The sequence below is a fragment of the Dendroctonus ponderosae genome, unplaced genomic scaffold (assembly GCF_020466585.1).
Source record: "Dendroctonus ponderosae isolate FM_Combo_2020 unplaced genomic scaffold, Dpon_F_20191213v2 Dpon_F_20191213_7, whole genome shotgun sequence".
NCBI lineage: Eukaryota > Metazoa > Arthropoda > Insecta > Coleoptera > Curculionidae > Dendroctonus > Dendroctonus ponderosae.
The window spans coordinates 8,317,940-8,341,580 of NW_026018916.1; the positions used below are offsets into that span (position 1 = coordinate 8,317,940).

The following is a 23,641-nucleotide window of genomic DNA, read 5'->3' on the forward strand; positions in this document are numbered from 1 at the left end:
AATGAAAATAAAATAATGGAAAACAGGGTATTTAATTAATAAAACTAAAGTTAATCTGTCATTTTAATTGCGACTTTATTAAACGCTGAAATCAGCTTTGAATTAAATGATCAAGACTTCATTTTTCTCTTTATTTTGAAGGTTTATGGAGATACCGTAGAATTTCGTCAAAACCGTATTTTTTCGATTAGTCAAGCCGATAAAACATTTGTATTTATACAGAATTCCTTGGTTTAATCTTACTAGAAAACCTTCACAATCAAACTACGGCAATTATCTTTCAATCTTGAACAGTAGAATAAGCTAAATGGCCACAAGCTATTCTGTAGCAATCTATTTGCGAGCAAATCTACCGGTGGTTACATGTCGAGCTCAATTTCATGCAAATGGCAGGATACCACTACCTACTTTATATGCAAATGTATATCTAAAGTTCAATGAAAGACATTTAGATGATTAAACTGCACTTTAATATTAATGTGGATATTATGGGACTGCAATATTATAAATCTTAGTAGAAATTCAGTGACATTTAAATCTTTTTCATAAGAATATAGCTTCAAGTTACGACGCTATATTGTACTTCAAAGGATTTATTTCAAGCTCATTCTCGCCGCTTGAGGCACTTCCGTATCTTGACTCAGTTTTGACTTAAGTTGACTGAAACTTTGTCGTATTAAATGACTGAGTTTTAGAAGCCAATGATTTAAGATTAATTTATCGGAAAATGCCAACTTTCTGAACAAGAACTAAATTATCTGAAATGAAAACTTTGACTGGATGCAGTTCGTGTCTGCTCGAAACTGAAATTGTAAGTTCAATTAGACAAATCAATATTTGTGTTATCAATATAAATATAAGTATTAATAAAATCATCTGATAAACTGACTAGAGAAATTAATGAAATAATCCATCTAATCGCATTAATAGAACGTGATCACTTCTTTTTCTTCCCTTTTTGCTTTTTGTCATCGTGCTTTTTATGTTGTGAAAGGAACTTTTCAACGTACTTCTGCTTCATAGCTAATGCATCATTAATCATTTCCATTGATTCTTCTTTAATGTCTTAAAGTGAGATCGGTTCCAATCAGTGAACAACATTATTGCTTAAATCAATACCTGCAAACCAGTTAGCAATAATTTCAAACTGCTCCTGTTGCTCTTGTATTTTGCATTCAATGTCCTCCTGGATGGCTTCTTCTTCCTTTTCATACTCTTTGACTCTTCTCTCAATATTCGATTCCTCAATAATATAGTCATCGGGAGATTTTGTTTTGCTTAAAGTATTGTATGAATGAAAACGCGAACATGACGCCTAAATTACTATTACCAAAAGGCCCAATCCACTTCTGCAAGAGATTTTACCATATATTGATCCAAAGAATCTCCTACAATGACAAATGAGGCAAAGTCTCTCCAATTATTACTTCGCTTAGATTTATCGATTGAAAAGTCACTTTTAAATACTGAGTGTTCTTCAATGTACTTTTTCCTAACACGGTTGTTGTGTAAATTTACTACAGTTGATGCGTTACAATTGCAAGACTTACCTACATTCTAGACCATTTTTATAGCGTTCAATATCGCTGAACCATTTGCTTTTTAACTGCTTCAATTTCTCACTCTCGGAGTGATCTTGTTCAAACTCCAGAACACTGTTTGAACTATAAACCAAATCCAGGGTCCAAAACGGTTCCTCCAGAATAATGGAAGCCGACTTTTTTGGCGTGGATGGTTTCTTATTAAGAAACGGTCTAAGGGTGTGTAGAAATAAATTATTAATATCGCCACAGTTTTTATATACATAAACGCTGATATAAAGTAGAAAACAGCAGAAAAAAGACCTTTCGTCTAGAATATCTAAATAACTAAGTTGTCGCAGCTTTTGAACGCGATCCCATTCATCTGCAGTGAGTGGCCAGCTTCCTTCAACCTGAGAAAGAAACAGTAATTTGATGTTATTTTAATACGGTAAATTTTTATTTTARCAATTAACAGTAACAGTAAAYAGAAATGGTTTTTATGGAAAAAAGGTTTTCCTGGATTATCAAAAAATAATTATTTCAGTAATGCACCAATTACCTAGTAATTTTCAAGTTCAGTTACGAGTTTTCKTTGTGTGCATTAAATTGTGTTTTTAACAGTTARGCAAAGGAATTCAACCAAATGCATCATTTCTGTAATATTTTTGTTTTTTCACAAGCYCAAATGTTGAGTAATTTGTAAWTACTAATTTACTTACTAAGCACTGAACTTTTGAAAGGAATTACTCGAACAAGTTTGGCAAAAATTATCTACATTTGAACTCATTTTGCCAGAATCATATAAAAGATCSTTTTAGATCAATCTTCTTAGCAGGTATATTTGCTATTTGCTTACACTTGGCATTTGAAAAAATGCAAACCCATTTTTAGGTCAATCAGTTAATGTTAATTAAGGTTTGAATAAATTAAATGGCMTGTTTATATARAACAAGATCTTTTATCAAGTCAACTATTGTTTGCAACAAAACTGATTATGATGGTGATYAAAATTTACCACTGTAGCTTCTAATATGTATTGCGTTTGGGGAAAATCTATACTTCTTGTTGGAACTATCAATTTGCTTTTGATTTTCGAACTAACAGATGCCCTACAAATAAATTAAAATTAATAAATGATACTCATTTTGGCCTGTTTTCCAAAGAATCTACTTAATAAAAGCGAAGTAATTTTTAAGGTTTGAACTAATCTTTGTACCTCGATCCTAATTTATTGTGGCTTTTTCTTCCATTGAATCTAGCATCTGAACCTAAAAGCAATTTAAATTATATATAGAGGAATCTAGTTATATTTTTATAAATACCGTTAGACATGTTAAACTGATCTTATAAATTATAGTAACGTTGATCAACTGTTTATATCTTAAGGTGACACAACGTTAGATAATGTTATAAAAAAAGTAAGTTGATTGAAACTTACTATACAGGAAATATGAATTGGGATTAGTGTTTGACTGAAGTTAATAAAAGTGTTCACGTTCCCTGTAGTTTGGTGTTGAAAAATGCTGAAATGTTGAAGCATATGATTATTTCAACAAGTCTGATTTACGCTGTCGAACAACTCTTTCTTTCCAATTTCAATATGTTTTCATTCTCGAAGTTAACGTTTTCAAAATTCAGTAATTACGAGACCTCGATTAAACATCTAATCATATTTGGGGATAACGGAGATGTTTTAAAGAAGCATGTACGTAATATCTGCAGAAGAAACAGCCGTATACTCTGCTTTTTCATCGAAACATTTTGGAAACTCATCTGAATTGATTAGCAAAATTTCGGAAGTGAAAATGGCTTTGGAATGTTCAATTCACAAACATTGATTTACTTTCAAGTTTTCCTCAATAGAAAGGTTGAGATCTTTAGGACAACACGGTCTAGAGAAATATACTCAATGTAAAAAATACTACTTCCTTTGTACTTTAAATATTAATTAATATTAATTAATTCTATTCTTAGAATTAATTCGAAATTCTAGGTGCGCTTGGTTTTGCGTGGTAGAAACAAGAGTTATCACTTACTTCGTTGAGACGTGTAACTTATTTCATCATCCATATCTCCAACTTCACTGAACTTCTTTTTATGCCGTTTTGTTCCGTCGGTTAGTGAATGTTTTTGCGCACTGAAGATACTAGCACTTTTATTGCTTTCAGTATCGACTAGTCCGGATGATTTAAGGCCTTTTCTATAAGATATTTCACTCACTTCACTCACTGACTCGATTCTCCTGTTCTGATCTGTGTTTTTACCACAATATTTCCTCATTAGTTAAAAAAATATCAATAATTACATACCTTCCACCAGCTGTTTTACTGAAGGTTCTGAAACTACTGTGTCAGTCTGCAGATTCATCATCGGAAGCAACACCGTTTTGGTTCCATTCTTTTCAAGCAGTCTTTTTCCATTTTTGTCAATCAACTTTAAACATATTTTAACATCGTCGAAGGAGGTGGTTAAATTTGCAGTTACAAAAGCATCCGATCCAACTTTCACTATACATCGGCAAATAACACTTTTATAGTTGGGTATGTAATTGTCCTTCAGGACTGATGTTGCCATAAAGGATTGAGGATTCACTATTAAATTATTTTTGGCCATAGTTTGAGTTGCCAGAACCAACTTCCAATTGGCTTTGGCTTCATGTTCTGACCATCCGTAGCCCAGTACAGTATACCCTTTTTCATTTGCTGGATATTTACATACAGCCACTCTGTTGATTTCCCGTTTGATTTCCGTGAGATTGTCGTTGTTAAAAACTCGGATACAGTATTGATTCAAATTACAGAATAAATGCATTTTTACAAACACTGGGTCACGTGCTTCGATTTGAAATTCATACCGACAGAGTGGAACCCATACACATTCTTGAACATTAATTGAGCCCGTAAACACACGGAGACTCAGAACGGACTCAGTATCCGAAAATATGTCAAACTTTTGGTTGATGCTGGACATTTCTGGGTGCTCAAAGACGCGTCTCAGTAGAGTAGGACAATAGACTAAACGCTTCTCTGAAGCAAAAATATCGACGTAGGTCTTTTTCAGGGTATCAAAAACTCCTGTGGGAATTAGTTAAATAACGACTAGGAAGAAGCTCATAAATCACTTACCGAAATATTCCTTGTGAGTCTGAGATGTTTTCTTCAACATTGCCCTTATGTACCAGCTTTTAAAAAACGCCTGAATTTTCACCGCAGCTCTTTGCATAATTTTAGCATATTCCACTTGCTCCATTAGTGCAAACTTGTCTGGACACAAGTGAGTTTCTTCGATGTAAGGATTAGGATAGTCAAAAGTCTTTAGATTGAAAAACAGCAAGTTTATCGCATAGAGTGCATCTGATGTTAAACTATTTTCTATAATGGTTTTGCACAGTTCTTCAAAGACAATTCTGTGAACTATGACAAGCTCTTTTTTGGATAAGTTCTGGAACGGTTTGTAACATTGGTAGAAGTTTCTTAGACATATTGTATGTTCGGGCATTCCAAACGATTGAACCAGTTTTCCTGAAATGATTTATTCTAATATAGTACTGATTATTATATTTAAGGCATTGTTCTATTCATTTAACTTGATTATTGTTCCGGTCAACTGCAAATTATTATCATTCTTGGGGCATTGACCACAAAAATTTATTGCTTATATCTGAGCCTGAGTGAAAATTTTACTTGTACGAATTACATTTTTTATCGTGATTTCAGAAAAGCGATTTGTGAATTTCTATTTAACTTTTGAAAATTGCTTTCAGGACTGTACCTGAAAACATGCTAACCCAAACATGCCCACTCGTGTATTCAATATTGCTTTTCAATTCACACATGGAAAGGCCGTGCAAGTAGGTACTATATTGCGACATTTTACGACTGAAATTTTTCATGTAATATGAAAAGATATTGGCATATTGAAACCTTCTGAAGAAGCTCATAGAGGCAAGGGATTAAACTTTAAAACTCGCCGTCACAATCGGTGTGAAAAGTAATTTGTGTTAAGATAATTACGTAAAAATACAATTTTCTTCGTAAATACAATACAAAATAAAATTAGTAACAAGTTTATGTTAAATTATTTTTGTAAAGCTTCTCAACTTACAGAGAGTTTTATAAATAACTTAATTGATTACTCAAAACGCTCTAATTTGTATGGAAGTTTTATGTCAACGGTTGTTGAATTTTTCGAAAAACACCATACACTTTCTATTCTTATCTGCATAAATCTCATTACGGGGCAAAGTATGATTCAAAAAATTTGTCAGTCAAATTTTTTCAGATCAAATTCATACAACATAAAGTGAAAAGTTCTTGTATTATTATATGTTAACAAAAGATTTACATTAATACTTCCGTCTGCTTCTAGGATTATATGCGTACAAAATATAACACAAATTTCTTTCTCTGTAATCTATTCCAAGAATAGCAAATTTGCATTAATTTTATAACGATTTTTATAGATTTCAAATATCTACTCCTTTGGGCTTGAAAATTAAACATGTACCATAACAGCTTGATAATTCGTAGCATAGATTTGTCAGAGTTTGCGATTCCGCACTACAGGTCTGCAAATATTCTTCCAAACATCCAACACGTACTGTCGAATCAGAAAACAACTGCAATACATAGGAGCAATCAGCTGAAATCCATAGCCTGAAAAATGCAAATTAATCCGAACGTATTTCTTTTGGTATCCGTATTAATTATATCAATTCAATATAATACAATTTTTTGATATTGAACACAAACAGAAATAATACAAATATTGATTGATTACTGAGTTTTTAAAACATTTCTATTGAGATAATCATTTTGAAAATATGTTAGTATGGCTATGGAAAATTACCTGAAAGACATTCTACCAGGCTTTAAATCGAGCATTATACTTCTTGTTCCATAGCTTCTGAGAATTGCTTGAGCGTTGCCTAGAGAATTTGATTTCCAGCTATACTCTTCTAAAACAAGACTTACTGATTTGCAAGTCATCCTTTGAACGGACGATGATGAATCAGTTTCAATTACAGTTTTTGAAACGTCTTTTCTCCTGGTTTTTATCAACACGATTTCTTCACATATATCTACATCTTCAGAAGAAACCATGGCATCTTCAATATCATCTTCTTCTAATAAAAATATATTCGACCTGCTATAAAGTAGTGCTTACACTTGCATATATTGAAAATACCTTCGGTATTTTTTTGCAATAGAGCAACATTCCCCAATTGAGCTAAGTTAATCAGCAAAAATTTATAATCGATGGAATCCATAAATAAGTAAATTGGCTCGTTGTTCATTTTTTTGCGGGTAATGGGGGCATTTATGTGACGGAACTCTTGGGACGTATTTGGAAAATTTACATCAGAAATCTTAGTTTTATCTTTAAATAGTCGTGGTTGAAAGTAAATGGTTATGTGGTCGATTTCTTGTTGGAAATCCATGAAACCTGCCCAGCTGCAAGGCTCTGGTTCGAGACGGACTGACTTGCTGCTTTTCGCAGATTTTTTCGAGGATTTGGAACTTTTTTCAGACTTTTTGTCTGAAGTTTATTTTCACGGAATAAATTATTTTAGAGTTAACGGTATTTTACCTGCATCATCCACTAGTTTATCCGCAAATTTAATATCCTCCGGCTTGGGAGCACTTTCAGTAACTGGGAGAATTCTTCTAATCGGATCTATAATTTTCAGCGACTGTATGTTGAGCTTTTTAATATCTGGTGATAAAATCCCTTGCTCAACAGCCCACTCTTCGAACCGAAAAGTTTTCCAAAACTCTATTTCTAAAGCAAAAGTAATTTGATTCAATTTTTAATGCTACCGTAGGTAATTGCCGAAAGTTTTTCAAAGAAGAGAGTTGCCGTTTTTCAGGCTAAGAAAATTTAATTTGTTTGAGTTGATGATTTTACAGTAGTAAAAATAGTAACGAAAAACATTCAATAAAAATTTTAGAAAATGTAATTAAGACATTGGACAATTCGATACGAATTACCTGGCCTAGGAGCTGGCTGAATTAGAGGAATATCTCTAATTTGAACTAAAAATATTAAGCTGCTTTTGGCCATATTGCTGGATTCGACGTGATTAGTCCTAAAAATGAAACTCACGGTTATTGTGCGCAAACCGCTATATAGAATTGATTTGAATGTTTTTAGCTAGCCTTTTACAATTAAATCCGAACAAATTATTTTACTTCAGGTAGATGAGAGATTTGGCAAACAAATATGCCTCAGTTTTTCAATTTTAAATAATTCAATTAATTAAATTATTTTATGGCATGAAGCTTCTGAAACACGCCTCAGTTATTAAATATGAAATTATTTACTTAGACTAATGCAAGATAGGGACTGATTATTTTAATAAATCATGTTTTGTTATGTGTGCGACATGCCCGTAATTATTCAGTTTGTATATAAAACAAAAAATTCAGGCCACATTTTAAATATTGTTAGCAGAAAACTATTCTTACTTTGAAGCTTCTCCTCGGCTACAGCAATTTAACATCACATAATGATCTCCATCTTTCATATTTTCCACTCCAACCGGTACAACAGCTTTGACACTCTTTTTGGTCAATTTTGAAGCATCTTTTCCTGTTGTTTTTGACTTTGGACTTCCAGTTTTTTTCGTGCTTCCATCCTTCGTTTCAGCCCACTCAAAACGAGGAACGCATGCAATAAATATGTCCCAAAGGTCGCTAGCGGGAATATCTATTATGTATGAAACGACTTTGTTTACTAGATAGAATATTAATAGAATATGTGAATAACAGGCTAACGTTGGCTTTGAATTTCACGTGTTGGACTATATGTTTGTTAAGTACATTATTCAAAGGAGAAAAACAGAAAAAGGCGAAACGCCAGCAAAAGGATTTTAATAAGTTACCGACTAAAAGCATTTTTGTTGTCGTTCGTTACAATGTTTCCATTATTCTGGTTCTAATTGAAATAAAAAGATTTGTCTGTATTAATCAACAAAAGTAAATCTTATTTGAAATTAGCATTAGCGGAAGGCATCAAAACCGTTACTATATTATTATATTATATCTTCTAGAATTATTTTATTATATAAAAAACAATTGTTCTATAAGAATATGAAATAAATATTATTGCCAGCTGACAGAGTAGCAGTAAAGAAGAAGAGAAAAATACCGTTGAAGTCTGCAATACAATGCAAAATTTTAAACGTTTATTATTTGCAGCTTCCATTTAAAAAATAGATATTTTTGAGTAGCTATTTTCATTATCTCTGAGCTGAAACACCAACTTCGTGGTACTAATTATAAATTTATACATTTTTTGAAATCTGCAATTATGCTCATGCTCATTCAGGGTACAAAAAAACGCTAGCAAAATATTTGAAACATTTTAGTCAAGTTGAACATTAAATTTTAGTGTCTACTTTCAGCGATATCAGTGAAACAAGCTGCAAAAGGTGTATTTTTTTAAAAACCTTTATCTTCTTTAATTTTGTCTCCGTTTTAAATAGTTAAATCATGTCTTAATAGAAAATACCCATTTAGGAAAAAACCGCAAGAGCAAAGTTTTTCACCCATTCCATCGGCTCAGACATTTTCGATTAAAATTTTGATGAAACCTTGCGAATGTACATAAAACAGCCGATAATTTGTTTACAAGCCTCGTTTAACGATTATACCACTTTAAATAATCTCATTAATGGTAAACAATAGATTATTCAATTAACCTTTTCTCTTATCTTTGGCCCTAATCGTACCTGCTAACTGCAGTATAAAATGGAGGATAGGGCGCCAGCTTCCAGAAAGCTGTTAAGAATTATCTCTAATCTATAAATATTTTAGCTTATTCTTTGTATTTCCCTCTCCTTGCTTTGCTGATTTCAAATAAAGTTGGCGTTGGACAGATTTCCTGCTGTATTAAACACATTTTCGTCTTTCTTTCCAGTCCTATCAACTGGCTCGTTGGGTGGATTTGGTGTTGGTTCTTTTGTAGTAAATTTTTATACTTTGGGAATATTTTGGACGGCTTTGTATATTTTATCCAAGCTCATTTTTTTTCAGTTCTAAATTGTGAATGTCGACTGAAACATCATACAGGCGGTATTCGACGTTGCTCAAGAACCCCTTTGAGCCACAGTTTTCGCTTTATATCATTGGATAGATAATGGGAAATTTGATTCAGTTATAACGTGCGTGCGTAGATTCTGGTAGATTTTCACAGAAAGGCAATTTCAAAAGTCACATTTCTTTATCAGAGTTTCAGGTGTGTACGTTTACGCAAAAATGTCAATATTTCAAGTTTCTACTGGCATTACTTTGAAAGTGTGAATTTCTTATTGAAGAGTCTGCAGCAGCGTAAAACCGTTCATTTTGAAGTCCAGATTTACGAAGCACGCAAAATTCCAGGATTTCATGTGATCTGAATGATTTTTAGACTGCACTCTTCTTTACTGAAGGCACAACTCTGAATTTGTGAATTATTTTTGGTGTCTGATAAATTTGATTTTGATAAACTGAATTCGAAATGTGTCCCGCAAGAGTTATTTGAAGTAGGCATGGGTAGCACTGTGTTGAGTTATTGCCTCTCTGAGCCCGTATGAGTTCCAACTCATTGTGTCTCACTGTGCCGCATTCCGAAGTACGCTTAGTATTTAACCCAGAGGAGGATTAAAGCTTTACTCTTTTCGAGCAATCAATCAAATGTTTCTTAATGTGTATTTCWTTTKCTTTCARATATAATTAAAACTATTTTTAGGTGTTAGATGAAACCTGCTGAAATAGGGCATCTCATTATTCAGTTAAAAAGGGTCAGAAACTAAACGTGCCCAGCTTTTACTGACTAGCAGTAATTCCTTACACAGTGAATAATCCATTCAAATATAACACATAATAACAGTTTTCGTACCTTTCGTCTTTATCTTCTGCGGAATCCATCCAGTCAAGCAATTAACGATATCAAAATCATTAGTCGCAATGGTTGAAAAGCATGAGCTTAAACTTGCGATTTTTAAGAGAGCTTTGCATAATATCATAGGCCATAATTGCAGTGTTTCCTTCCTTACAGGGCTACCTTTCATGAGAAAACTCAGCGTCATTAAAACGAAATTAATAAATATGTATTTTTCGTAATTTCGGAGTAACGATAGTAAAATGAGGAGCTGTTAAGCAAAGCTGTTAGAACCACGACGACCAATCCGTGCTTTCCATTAATTGTAGAACGTAGTTTCTTTCGTTCTCCTGCAGTTTATATTGCATTAGCATAGCTATTTTATTAATCTTATTTGCTTCGCTTAATTAACTTTTATGAGAAATATGCAGTGCTGGAGAAAACGTAACTATTCATAATTAATTTAAATAATAGTTCACCAATATGATTCCTATAAAATAAGTTTAGTATCTGATGATGCATACATATAGGTACGTACAAAATGTTACAACGTCGAATAACAGAATTTACGTTACTTGGGGGTTCAATCCCCAATAATAAGCTTCAATGTCTTCACTGCTTTCGTACTAAATGATCAACCAGTTGTTACCGAAACAAACATCCATAAAATATCGGCTTGAATGTTAAAAACGCTACGTAGCGCTGACATAATTCCATTGTTTTATGTTTCCTTCTCAGAAATAGAGGCAATGCGACGAAACTTCTCCGAGGCGAAGTTTTTGATAGTGGACGCTTCAAGTTATAAAAGTAGCAATTTTTCAAAGTTTAGCTTTTTAAAACCCCGAAAAGATTTACAAAGCTATTTTTAAGTGCATCCTCTTCATACTTACTTCTCTTGCTGGGTTTAGTTTTTGTAGGTTTATTTTCCACATTTATATTTTGTGTCTTTTCTTGAAGCAATACTTTAGGTGATTGAAATGTAGGCAGCAAGACGTTGTTGAACTGATCCATAGGCAAGAAGTCATCTACGTAAATTTTGCGCCAAGTTCCCATCCAGAAAAGACGGACAACATATTTACCTAGAAGATATTGGCTAAATGGGAATTTAATAACACGTTTGTGGTTTTTGTAGTTTCTCACAGTTATAGTTTTGAAAAATTTGCTAAATTGGTTTAATTTGATTTACGGAGCCACCCTGATCGTGTTTAATAACTAGCTGCTTAAATGATATTTATTTTCCATTCAATTCGCGGCTATTTAATTTGAAAAAACCATTTTGTTATGTTGGTTGACACACTGTTTTCGAATTCAAACGAAAATTATTTAAGAACGTTTTTATTTGGCTAAAAATCTGTTCAAGTAAGCAGATAACATTCTAAAAATGTCCGCACTATTTTACCATCTTTCGCCTGACGCAAAATGCGTTTTAAAACAAATTTGACTTTAAACCAAACAAAGTTATTTTAGAACATATCGCTTGAGGAATTCTCAAAAAAAAATGACCGGAAATAAATTCACGAAGAAGCGAACAGGCGCATGGACTAATTCGAAAATAGTTCTCTCTTTGCTTTTCTTTCTCCTTTTCATAAAAACCTGCGTTTTCCAAAGCTAATTAACTCACTTCAAACCTCTCTTGAATTTCATTGCTGCATCGGATGTGTTTATTTTCTACTTACAGTAAAAGTGTAGAAAAATCTTGAATATTAAAATCTATAAAATATGTTTCATAATTAGGTCTATATACAAAAAGAATCTCTATGTTTTTATCAGCTCTTTATATCGATAATCCAGTGCATTTGACAACGTCTATCAGTTCACACTCACTCTGCCTGCTGACCGAATCAATAAATCTGCTGGAAGAGAGCGATTCCAATAAGGAATGCAAAGTGCCCGTTTTAATATAGACAGTTTTACACAAAGAACAAAAAGCCAGACCGTCGGTGTCAGGCTACATTTATTTTCCTTTGAACATCTGCTCGAACTTAAAGGAAATATTTTATCATGGGAAAAGGTCAACTTGAAATTTTATTCGCTAGTATTGAGGATTTTTGGGATGAAAAAGTGGAAACGATACGTTTTATCGTACCGATTAAATTTTTAAATTCTCAATAACTGTTAAGAAAACTAACACATTGTATATTAAAGAAATTCATAAACTGGATCAAATGTATAACTGAATTTTTTGGAGCCTTTCGAATATGTTTTTGCTATTGAAGCTTAGACAATTTTTCACTTAAGAAAGAGATAAATTTTGATAAAATCTTGAACCTGTTTAGTTATACACTACGAGCTTTCTGAAAGAAGACCTCACGTATCATATTTCAATGAATGAATTCAAAGGCTTTATTACAAATTCACGAGCTGTAAAGAGAGGTGAAAATAGTCATATTAGGGGAAATCAAAGGTAAATGGACTTTTTTTCGACCGGTTAATATCTGGAAAAAYGTTAGGAATGTTAGGAACCGTCTTGAGAACTGCCCTTTGCTTCATACKCTTTATCAGACAGTCTCAAGYTTCAAAGAGCRAGAAAAAATATTTTYGTTAAAAGGACYGACAAAGTTCAAGGGTTTAAATCCCGGAGATGCTTAAAACTGCATGAAAAATCCTTGGTGGTTTTTCRATAAAACATRTTTCTCTAGTGAGGCTTTATGAGAAGGTATTAGATGTAAAACGTTTTTATTGTGTATGTATGTAGTATGTAACTTCCGCAGTTTTTATCTCAACAACGATAAAAATGTGTTCATATTCATTATGATATTTTCCTGTCTTTTCCATGCTAGTACTAATCAGAAAATAGAGAAAACTGTTGAACAATTCCATAGAATAGATATCGCAATAATTTTACAATTCGTCCTGATATGATTCTCTGTTGGTAAAAATATTTTTGTATGCGCCGATCGAAATTAAGTTGTCCAACATTGGATGGGTAGATTAATAATTCCAACTATTTGTGAATTTTTCTCAAAATAACTGAAAATTTAATCTAATATGGCGTTTATATGCCCAGTTGGCCGGTTAATACAATTCACAATCATTCTCTCAGTACGGCGAAGAACCTTCCACAGTAAATAGCTGAACGTTTGCCAGATGTGTCTTGATAAAGCTTAAAACATCTGTTAAAGTTCTTAATAAGTATGATTTCATATCAATTAAAGTGTGATTCATTATAAGTTCAAAAGCGAATACAAGTATTTTAAGTATAAAATATAGATACTTGTTGAAATAATGTTTTTTTTATTATGCAGCGTGTCTACTTAAGTTGGCAACATATGGAAACTTTGTTTATTAACAATTTTACCAAGAAAAGTTATACTTTATGAAAAGTTATGCACGTTCTGAAAAGAAGAAAACGCAAAGTCAAGCATCACGTTTTATTTTTTTCCAGTTGTATACGCGGTTCGTCAATACAAACTAATTTTGCACAAAAGTAAAGTACCTTTTTTGGGCAACATCAGAAATTATTATTAAATTTTTTTTTGTCAGAACTAAAAACTACGTCTAAATATGTAATTTCAACTTAATTAAACCTTTCTCTTAATTTTCGTCTAGTAATCTACCGAAATCGAACATTTGTCTTTTTTATTTATTATAAGCGTGAACGTTTAATTTCGTGCCCAAACTAATAAGCAATATTTTGCGGAACTGCACTTACATTTGCATTGTTATTACAGCCAAAAGTAGCAAAAAAAGGCAACAACAGGATGTTACTGCACATTTCAGCGTAAATTTTAGGTCTCAAAAAAAATTGTCAAAAATAAAGGTATATCAAAAATATGTACTTTACGGTTCAGCAAAGTTCAACTGACAAAAGTTACCGTTCAATTTAAAAAAGTTAACATTTTAAAACATGCAGAACTTTTCATAAAGAATAACGTTTTTGGAAAATTATTAATAATAGAGTTTTCCAGTATTCTCAACTAAAGTAGACACACTGTACAAACTCGCGTTTATAATTTTTAATAAAGTTTTTAATTTTGACTTAACACGGCTYTTAGAATTTTGTAGAGTTTCTTCGATGTCTAATGCTTTCTTAAATAATAGAATTTGATAAATATTTCGATACTAAACCGCTTTTCTTTATTCTATGTTCTAGCTTAAGTTTACTGAAGAACTTGGAAGCTTTTGCATTTTTATAAAGAAGATGAGATTTTAGTCAGAGTGGGGAAACTTACCAACAGGATTGTAAACAGGCGAATGTTCACCTTTGGTGATTTTGCAATTTGAGTAAATATGATGCCACGGTTTCCAAGCTTTTTCCACAGATGTATAAAATGCCTGACTCCCATATTCTTGTAAAAATGGTTTAGTGCTACCAATGTACAACAAAGTCTCAATTACCGATACGAAGTGTCGGTAAAACTCAGTCTCTAAAAGATGAGTGTTAGGAGTTACCAGATCAGGATACTCGTGAGAGTTTGAATAAACCACAAAGTTAACCTGCAAAAAGATAATCTTATAAATGGGCAACTTCAAAATAATAAATTTAAATAAGGCAATGCTAGGAAAGACAATTCTTTTTATAAGCATAAAAGTTTGAAGTAATTAATCAATTACATTGCATTGTACGGACATGCCGTGTTGGCAATCATCCTTGCATTTCAGCAGAAAATTATATTATTCCATAACAAACAGAGATTCTGAACATTAGTGAGCAATTGGAGACAAAAACAAGAAGATTTTCCGTTGAAGAACAATTTGCTCAGGTGCTTAGCGCGATGGACGTGAGTGAGTTGATATTGACGTGAGAAAGATGCACATACGCTTCTTAAAAGCAGCCAGTTAAAATACTGTAAAATCTCTGCGTAATTAAAAACGCCTCTTTTGTGACCTTATGATTGCTCAAAGCTCATAGACAATATAGTGGAAAACACCGTGTACGAAAAGCAAAAGAAAAATTGAAAACACATTTTTACTGTGTACTCAACAAAGCATTTTTTGATATGTGTAGGGTACATGTTTCAAGCTAACAGCGTCGGATATATCTTCGCAAGCACACTTAACGTTTTCAAATTCCAAAAATAGATTCCGGAACTGTTCCAGCTTCCTTGATGCGCTGCAAAAAGACGAAGAAACTATTTGGAAAGGGGCCAGAATGGATGGAATGTTTGCTTGGCTCGCGAACGAAATCCGGAATTGATTGGAGCAGCCAGCATTTCTCATTATGCCTCAGTATATCAAAAAGACGTTATCATTTAAAATGCATTTTTGAGTTTCAACATGCACATGGAGCATAAGAGTAGAATCTGGTGGCCCTCTTGAGCCCTATGTGATGGATATTTGGTTGGAAGCTGTTTAATCAGTCGAGTCATTGATTTTTAGAGTTATATATTTTTCATAAAAACCGATACTAAAAGGGTCATTCATGTGAAATAACACGACCGTATTTAAACAATTTTTACAAAGAGATGTGTGCTCCTGTAGCAGAAAAAATGTTTTAAATTTAATTGCAAAATTTACTATTATCCATGCGTATTATACATTTCAGAGCATCCCGGCTATCTCTGTACGGTACGTGTAACTATTGATTAGTTTAGCCATAATAACAGCTAGAAATTGTATTCATTATTGAATTAAACAATGGCCACAGGAAAATTAACAATGGGCCTTTTAACAAAATTTAAAAAAATATGCTTGCAAAAATTGCTGCGAATTGAAAAAAATGATGAAAGCGGGTTAAAAAATATTATATATATATATATTGTCTATATTATATTTATTATAATATATATATTATATATATATATTTATATATAATCTTTATTTCCTACAGAAAAAAGCTATCGAAAAAAATATTGATTTTTTAATAAAGCTACTTAAGGAGCCAACTCAATAAAAGAAAAACCGGAAATTTCAGTTTAACTCAATTTACTTTGCATCTCCGTCACCTACTGATTTGTGAGGATATTTACATTTTATGTGAAAGCCTTAAAGAACTTATTTATACAAAATCTTTATAAAACGCTTCGGTCCATTTTATGGATACTTTCAACGTTTGTTGCTTATCAAATTGAGTGCTTATACGGCGATTTGTATCAACAATAATGTGTTTTATTGCACATATACATATACATTCTATATTGTGTATATGAATTTTATTACAATTTTGAAGTAAACATTATTATTTTCACTTTTCCTCAATTCTCACTGATTCACTAAATATTGTAAATAACATGTGTGGAGTCAGACGACTTGCTAATTTAACAATTAGCAACTAAGTATAAAAAAAATTTGTGGTTGATGAATTTTCATCATTGATATTTTTCACGTTCTTTTAAATTTTATGTGTTATATTTTCTCTACGCTACTACGACTGACCAACTGTTAAATTAAAATGCTTTTCTTTATTTTTTATAAAGTTCGTGATTTGTATGTGATTAATTAATTAAAAAAAACCAACTTTACCTGATATTCCTTAACGTTTGTGGGTACATTTCTTGAAAATTATTTAAAAATACGATATTTAATACGAGTATATTGAAATTTGTCTTAAGAGAATCAATAGATCGAGTTTGAATGTCGAATATTTCTCTATTCCAGTCGTGTAATTGTAATATGGTCGAAATGAAGCTTTTCAAACAGCTAATTTCGAAGTAATTTAAAAAATTCTACACTACAAGTAGATAAAATGTCCGAATGAAAATAATAAGTGTTCAGCTGGCAGTAAATATAAATATTTTAAACTGCAAATTTTTGCTTAATTCATTATTAATTATGGTTTATTTGGTTTGGAAATGAAAACTGCTCCATTTTCTTCCCAGTATTGTAAACAATAGGCACATGCAAGTCGCAATTAGGCAAAATAACATATACTGTAAGTGGAAACAAAAATATATACACACGGTTGCTATAGGATGACATAAGTTCAAATTTAATTTCTATCAAAATCCCACCTGCAACTAAAAAAAGAACACGTAATTAAAAATTATTTGCTACGAGTGCTGCAGCAAATTTACGGATTTTTCCCAGGGAGCTAAATTTCAAATGGTCTTCTATTAAGAATTATTACTTGCTGACTCCTCAGAGTAAAACTAGCATTTAACTTTTTTAATTAGTGTGAGGAAAGGTCGGTTCCCAAGACTGGAAACTCCATTGCTCCAATTTTTTGTTGTAGAACAGCACAGTACAAATCGTTTCATTAAACGGTGAAGGTAGTCAACATATTACAACCTCCTTCAAAGCATTAAGAAAAGTTACAGTATAAGAAAGAAAGCAATTTTAAGCGTGTGCTTATTTTCAATTTCAGACTTCTAAATAATCTAGTAGAGCTTCCCTAGAAGAAGATATTTCGATTGCATAATGCAGTAGTACTGGCGCTTTATAGAGAAATAGCATTTTTTCCTTATCAGCCATTAAATACAGTAAAGCATGTGAATATTGCAGATAATATAACCTCCGGAGCCACGGATATAGGAGGTCATGATGATTAATGATGGGTCTAGCTTAAGAGCCACTTGTCGAGCTTTAGAGTGATGCGGGAAATGAGTTCTAAAACTTCCCTGATCGATTGGGTATTGTGTTTTGCAATTGATTACACTTTGTTGAAATTTACTATGTTATCTAAACGGACCAATATTGCGTTTTTTATCACCTTTATTTTTCATCAAAATTGCAGCCGCGTGGTTTTGATGATTTGAATATATTATAAAAACAATGTATAGACTTTAAAATAATTGCAAGTGTGGAAGTATGTTATACGTATTTATTTCCATATTTTTTCTTTTGATGATTTGTTAGTTATCTGTTATATCTACACGATAATGTCACATTTTCTTTTTTATTTTGCTTCGTTTTGGCATGAATTGATCGCTAATCAATCCTGCAAACTCAACAGCATAATAGGATAATTTGAAAGGAAACGTTAGTGTCTAAATTTCTCCATAGTAGGTATTCGGTAGCGCCAAATGACCATGCAACATAGAAAACATTGTGATATTATCATACGAGGCTTGCCCATGAATGATTAATTAATGTGCTGATTTCCATAAGAGCTGAAAATGTAATGTTTGTATTATTATAGGTAAATGACTAGTGGTTTTGATCGAATTGGTCGATTTAATTGACATCCAGTCACGATTGTGACCAATCCCTCTAATGATAAATTGTTCCGAGGCCCCAGTGAACCAATTCGTGTATAGTGTGTCCACTAATTAATTAAGCATAATGCGGACATGCCATCATCATCTACAGTGTACATAAAAATTGAAATTCACTGATTTGAATGATATATGTATAGATCGATTTAAGGAACCACATTGTATAATATTAACAATTTTTAACAAAAGTTATCATAATGGCAGGTTAATTAAAATAGTTTATATATATACAAGATTAAGCTAGAACTGATTCCTTTGAGGCTTTCAATTGATGTTTTTTATAATAATGGAACACTTAAATTTTACAAATAAATGAATTTTAAATGAGAGTTGGATATTTGTATTAAATAAATTGTTTCCTTATATGACGAAATAAATATTGCTTATATTTGACTATTAACCTTTTTTTTTTTTTTGTAAGCCTATTTAATTAAGCATGAATTGAATGTTGAAGCAAGACGATAAGAGATGTTGATAAATGTCTTAAGTTCAATTTTTGTTGCAAACGAACTGCTGAAGGAAAAATTGGAACCGTAATAATTTATACCGAACTATCCTCTTATTTTTATTATTGCTAATGGCTAGGGTAAAATAGGTGTTTTAAATGTTCGTATTTGCATTTGCAAAACATTTATAAATGAAAAATATTATAGGACAATTTCTGTTAAAATTTTAGCTAGTGTATTTGTCAATTCATTATTCTCTGTCGGTCGTTCTTAGTGATGATTCACTAAAATTAAGAGCTACTTATTTATGGACTTTTGAATTCGTAAATCTGAATTGTCAGGCCGATTTTGCATTGAACGTAAACCTTCTGCTCTTCAAGGAAATTAAATTTCCTTCAATGTAAATGCAATTTCATGTTTTACCTTGTTGCTTGAAAGCACGTTTTACGCTTTTGATAAATATTTAAATTGATGGCTGGCTCGAATATGATGAACTTAAAAGCAATTTTCAAAGCAGCATTTCATTTTATTCCCACGGAGTCTTATAAAACGTTGGTTATTTCATGTGTAATAACCGATCTTGTCGATTCCAAATTTAACCAAGCAAAAATTCGTGAAGTGGAGCAGTTTACTTCATGTATAAAGGCTGGCAGCCTTAAAGTGTATTTTTCAGTTTGCTATCCTGTTTAAGAATTTATTGTTTTGAGGCTATAAAAATATAAGTTTGTGTAAAACTCTTTTGACTTTTCAAATATAGTCTCGTTTATAGGAGCATATGAGTATATTAGTTTACTTTAAAGTTGAAAATTGAAAATGTTAAAAAAAAGTTCCGGAGCCACTTATTAACAATCGCAGAAACACAGATTGTGTATAGTGATATTCGAATTAATAACTGGAAATATTTTCAAACAGGCTGCTAACAAAAATAAATTTATCTGCCAGGAAAATTATCGTAATAATGTCGTAAATCCTAGAATAGTTTAGATTAAAAAATGTTCTGAAATTTTACTTATGAAAATTGTATTTACAATTACCAGATCCACAAATTGTTGCTTGCTTGTACCAAAACATGACTGTTATGAACTTATAATGGATTCAGTCTCCTGGCAAGGACCTAATATCTGGAAAGTTTCAATTTATTCTCGTTAAGCAACAGTAACGCAGAGATTGTCTGAACTTTTTCAGTTTATTTCCCAATAAAAGTTCGCTGTTTTGCATTAAATTCCACCGGTTTCAGCGCTGAAAATGAGATTGCGAAATTAAATAAGAGAATTTTGCCGTTTAGGGATCATTCTGTTTAATATTGTAAGAATTTTGATATTCTATGCACCGAATAACTGAGAGAAATAGGTAGACAAGCAATAGTAAAATTGCTTTTCTTTTCCAGTTTTTGTAATTTCAATTAAAATGGATAAGGTAGAATATGCCTGTTGGAAAATACTTCATATTTGGATTATTTGAAAAAAATATGTAGGAAAGCTAATTCGTGATTCTGACTGACAATGTCCATGATCAGTCCATAAGCTCTAAAATGAGCAACAATAGCTAGCAATTCTGTTTTTTTAGTCGAAAAAAATTTGATTTTTTTGCTGCACTTGGAATGCACAAATTTTTGCATTGAAAGTTATTATTGACGAAAATTCATAACTCGTCCGTCGCAAAATTTCCCAGGCGTCCTTGCCAATATATATTCAATTATGTTTGTTCGAAAGCACTCAGCTTCGGCTTTTGATAGCTCAAATCTTTCCGGATACATAGCAAGTTTGCAACAGCGTCTAGTTGAGTTATATTATAAAATCGTAAATTTTTCCTTCCGAGAGTGACGTTTCTGGAGCAATTGCTCGTAAAAATTATGGTTGTTTATTTAGAGGCAGTCTATTCATATTTGCTTTAGTTGCTTGTCATGAGTTAAACCAAAATCGCTTAAGGAAATGAGTACTGGAAGTACATTTGAAAAAATAATTTATTATTTTAATTGAGCTGTAAAGATAAAGAATTGTTGCGTAGATTTTTTTTAAATCCCAGAAAGATCTAAGATCCCTAAAGTGAATGAAACATTTCAGTTTCAAGTGTTGGAGGTCGTGTAAAGATGATGTATAAAGGGTGGTTTATTATCTGAAAAATTCAGAAACGGTAAATACGAGCCGTTCTACACGTTAAATGGTGGTCATTTGGGAATGCATGGCCATATTCAAAAGTGGATATTTTCAGAAATACAGGATCTGAAATTTAAATTTCTTTTTTTTCTTTAATCTGAAAATATCTGGGTTTCAAACTTAACATTCTGTGCTATTAGGTTTTTTAACGATCAAATCACATTTTGAAGTTTGCTATCAGTTCTGTCGATATTAGAATAAAAACTTTGCATCCTGTTTTTGAGATAAAGGGATTCAACAAACACTATATGTTAATAATTCGCGAACTAAAAATGGAACAAATTTTGTAATTTTCTAAATAATTAAACAAATAAAGTGCATAGTAGGTATTTAAAGCACTTGTTTAAATTGTCCACACAGGATATTTAACCAGGTTATTAATATTAATTTAATATTTTTACCTATATTTTTGTATAGTAGTATGTACATAGCGTTAAAGAGCTAATTTTGTCCTAAATAAACTAAAATTATCAACTTCAGACGCGCCTCGAATTAAAACCGGATTTTTCTATTTAAAAAATTACGCTACTAACACCTTTTCAATGTTTCCATTTTTGTCGGATGAAACAAATGCTAATAAATATCTTTTGCTTCTCATTTTTTGTTAAATTTGGTTTAATTTTCAAGGAATAAATTAAAAACATAAGATAATAAAATTAATAATTACAACTAATGTATTACATGAATAACATTTTACAAATGGGAAAAACTTATTAACTTTTGTGGCACAGTTTGAATGATTTTTTATAAAGCAAATAACATTTATGGAAGTATCGTCTGAGAGTTGATTACGCTCTTGGATAAGTCCCTCTATGTGGTCAATTACATACCCAATTCAAACATATCCTGAAAGCAACTTTAAAGAAAAATTTTCGCTCATCTATAGCCACATGCCACTTTATGGCACTAAGTATTTAGCATTGAGATATGTAGATAACAATTTATAATATTGTGATAGGTGACACATTTGGGTAATTTCCCTACGGAATTTCTTTCGTGCAATTGAGCACGCCTGAATTTACCAAGTGAATGAAGGGAATATAATGTTTCAGCCGAGAAACGGAAGTTTTTATGACCTGTAAAACGATAAACGAAGAAAAATACTAATGTTAATGACCGGCTTCAACAAATGATATCCTAAAAGGCAGGCACAATTACCCGGATGTAAAAGAGAGAGGATGATTTACGCAAATGTTTCAATTAACATTATTTTTACTTTCGGTTTTATTCTCTGTTTTCATGTTTATATACTCATGTATTAAGCTTGTAAATTCACGGTAACCTTTCCGGATATGGTGGTTTTAATTAAATAATTTTCCTTGCAAAAATAGCAAGTTGTTTTTATACTGAATAATGTATAATAATATGTAAAATAAACCTCGTTCTGAATGTACTAACTAGTAACTACTCACGTTTGAATAAACATCGGAACACCTTTTCCATTCATGGGCCGATATACCAGATGGCAAATGCACTTTTTGTGGATCTTCAAATAACGATTTTATTTGACTTTTATCCTGCTGAAAGTGAATTATTATTCATGCATAAGTTGCAATAAACATTTCAAAAAAACGTTTTGCCAAACTTGCGTTGAAAACGAATTGAAATAACGTAGAAAATGTGTTCTGCTATTTAATTTATCTACAATATTGATTCCTTTAAATTAACCAGTCTTCACTAATGGTCGGTTAGCATTATTGTTTTGAGGACTATACAAAGTGTGCACAAATATTGTAAGTTATAAACAAATTTTCAAAAACGTTAAAATATTTAAATTTTAAAAATATTAAAATATTAAAATTTAAATAAAAACATTAATCTACAATAAATTAAAAAAAATATCATTTAGCATTTTATTGCAAGTAATCGTTATTGTAGATAAAAGTTAATAACTATATTTAAGGGTGGTTGAGTTGTTATTTGTTACTTGTTGATATTACTACCCATTTTTTGGTACTACCGATTTTTCTCTCGGGATACTATAATTTGTCACCATTTACCTGCCATTGGAAAACGCAAATAACTATTTAGTTAACTGGAGCGTACTTTCAATTAAATAAATTATATGTGAATTAGTTCTTAACATTTCACTTTATAATTCTTTTTTTTGAAAATGCCTACAAACATTTTTGCGCGAATAGGAGTAATATCAATTATTTTATGTCTATATAAAACTTTTCTGAACTCTACCTTTACTGCTGTGCCATTATCCCATTTTTCTGAGTTGATGTCTTGATCAGTAAATTCGGGAAAAGGGAGAGTGTCCGGATCAGTACCCGCAGAAATTGGAGTAGTTAGAGATGGTTCTTCAGCCACCAAAGTGTTATCAAGTTTCGGTTTTTGCGAACGTTGTTTTGACATTTTTTGACTACCGGCTTGAAATGATTTCTTTTGACACAATGACCAAGTGGAAATAATATATTTTAGGCTAATTTACGAAATTATTAACGTTTGATAACCCAGGATAATTGAAGTAGTTACGCAATACATTTTCCATCTGACGGAAAGAAAATAATTGCGTTGTACGTTCTAAGTATATCTTAAAGCCTAATCCGGTCAAC

The 23,641-nt window shown here is 31.7% G+C and overlaps 1 protein-coding gene across 5 annotated transcripts; it reads right to left on the reverse strand.

Annotated features, from left to right (window-relative positions):
- Nucleotides 1-451: 451 nt before the first annotated feature.
- LOC109546194 (androglobin-like) lies at nucleotides 452-23,473 on the reverse strand. Of its 5 annotated transcripts, none has more exons than XM_048668245.1 (21): nucleotides 23,271-23,473; nucleotides 22,493-22,597; nucleotides 14,558-14,822; nucleotides 11,276-11,464; nucleotides 10,404-10,568; nucleotides 7,991-8,231; nucleotides 7,514-7,611; nucleotides 7,113-7,304; nucleotides 6,711-7,061; nucleotides 6,372-6,648; nucleotides 6,030-6,178; nucleotides 4,649-5,044; nucleotides 3,833-4,597; nucleotides 3,560-3,775; nucleotides 2,740-2,791; nucleotides 2,539-2,632; nucleotides 1,845-1,933; nucleotides 1,551-1,754; nucleotides 1,331-1,492; nucleotides 1,120-1,277; nucleotides 452-1,065 (listed from the first exon to the last, which is right to left on the reverse strand). In XM_048668245.1, the coding sequence occupies exons 1-21, from the start codon at nucleotides 23,439-23,441 to the stop codon at nucleotides 938-940; spliced, it is 4,467 nt and encodes a 1,488-aa protein (XP_048524202.1). In that variant the 5' UTR covers nucleotides 23,442-23,473; the 3' UTR covers nucleotides 452-937. The 5 variants fall into 5 exon arrangements, with proteins under 5 accessions (XP_048524202.1, XP_048524203.1, XP_048524201.1 ...); XM_048668246.1 differs by having other exon boundaries at nucleotides 6,372-6,645; nucleotides 22,493-22,600; XM_048668244.1 differs by having other exon boundaries at nucleotides 22,493-22,600.
- Nucleotides 23,474-23,641: the final 168 nt, after the last annotated feature.

Coding starts and splice junctions, on each gene's coding strand:
- LOC109546194 (XM_048668244.1), bottom strand. CDS start 23,441: ATGTCAAAACAACGTTCGCAAAAACCGAAACTTGATAACACTTTGGTG. Junction 8,232..10,403: donor GCAGAAGATAAAGACGAAAG/GTACGAAAACTG, acceptor CATACATAATAG/ATATTCCCGCTAGCGACCTT. Junction 2,633..2,739: donor CACAATAAATTAGGATCGAG/GTACAAAGATTA, acceptor ATTTATTTGTAG/GGCATCTGTTAGTTCGAAAA.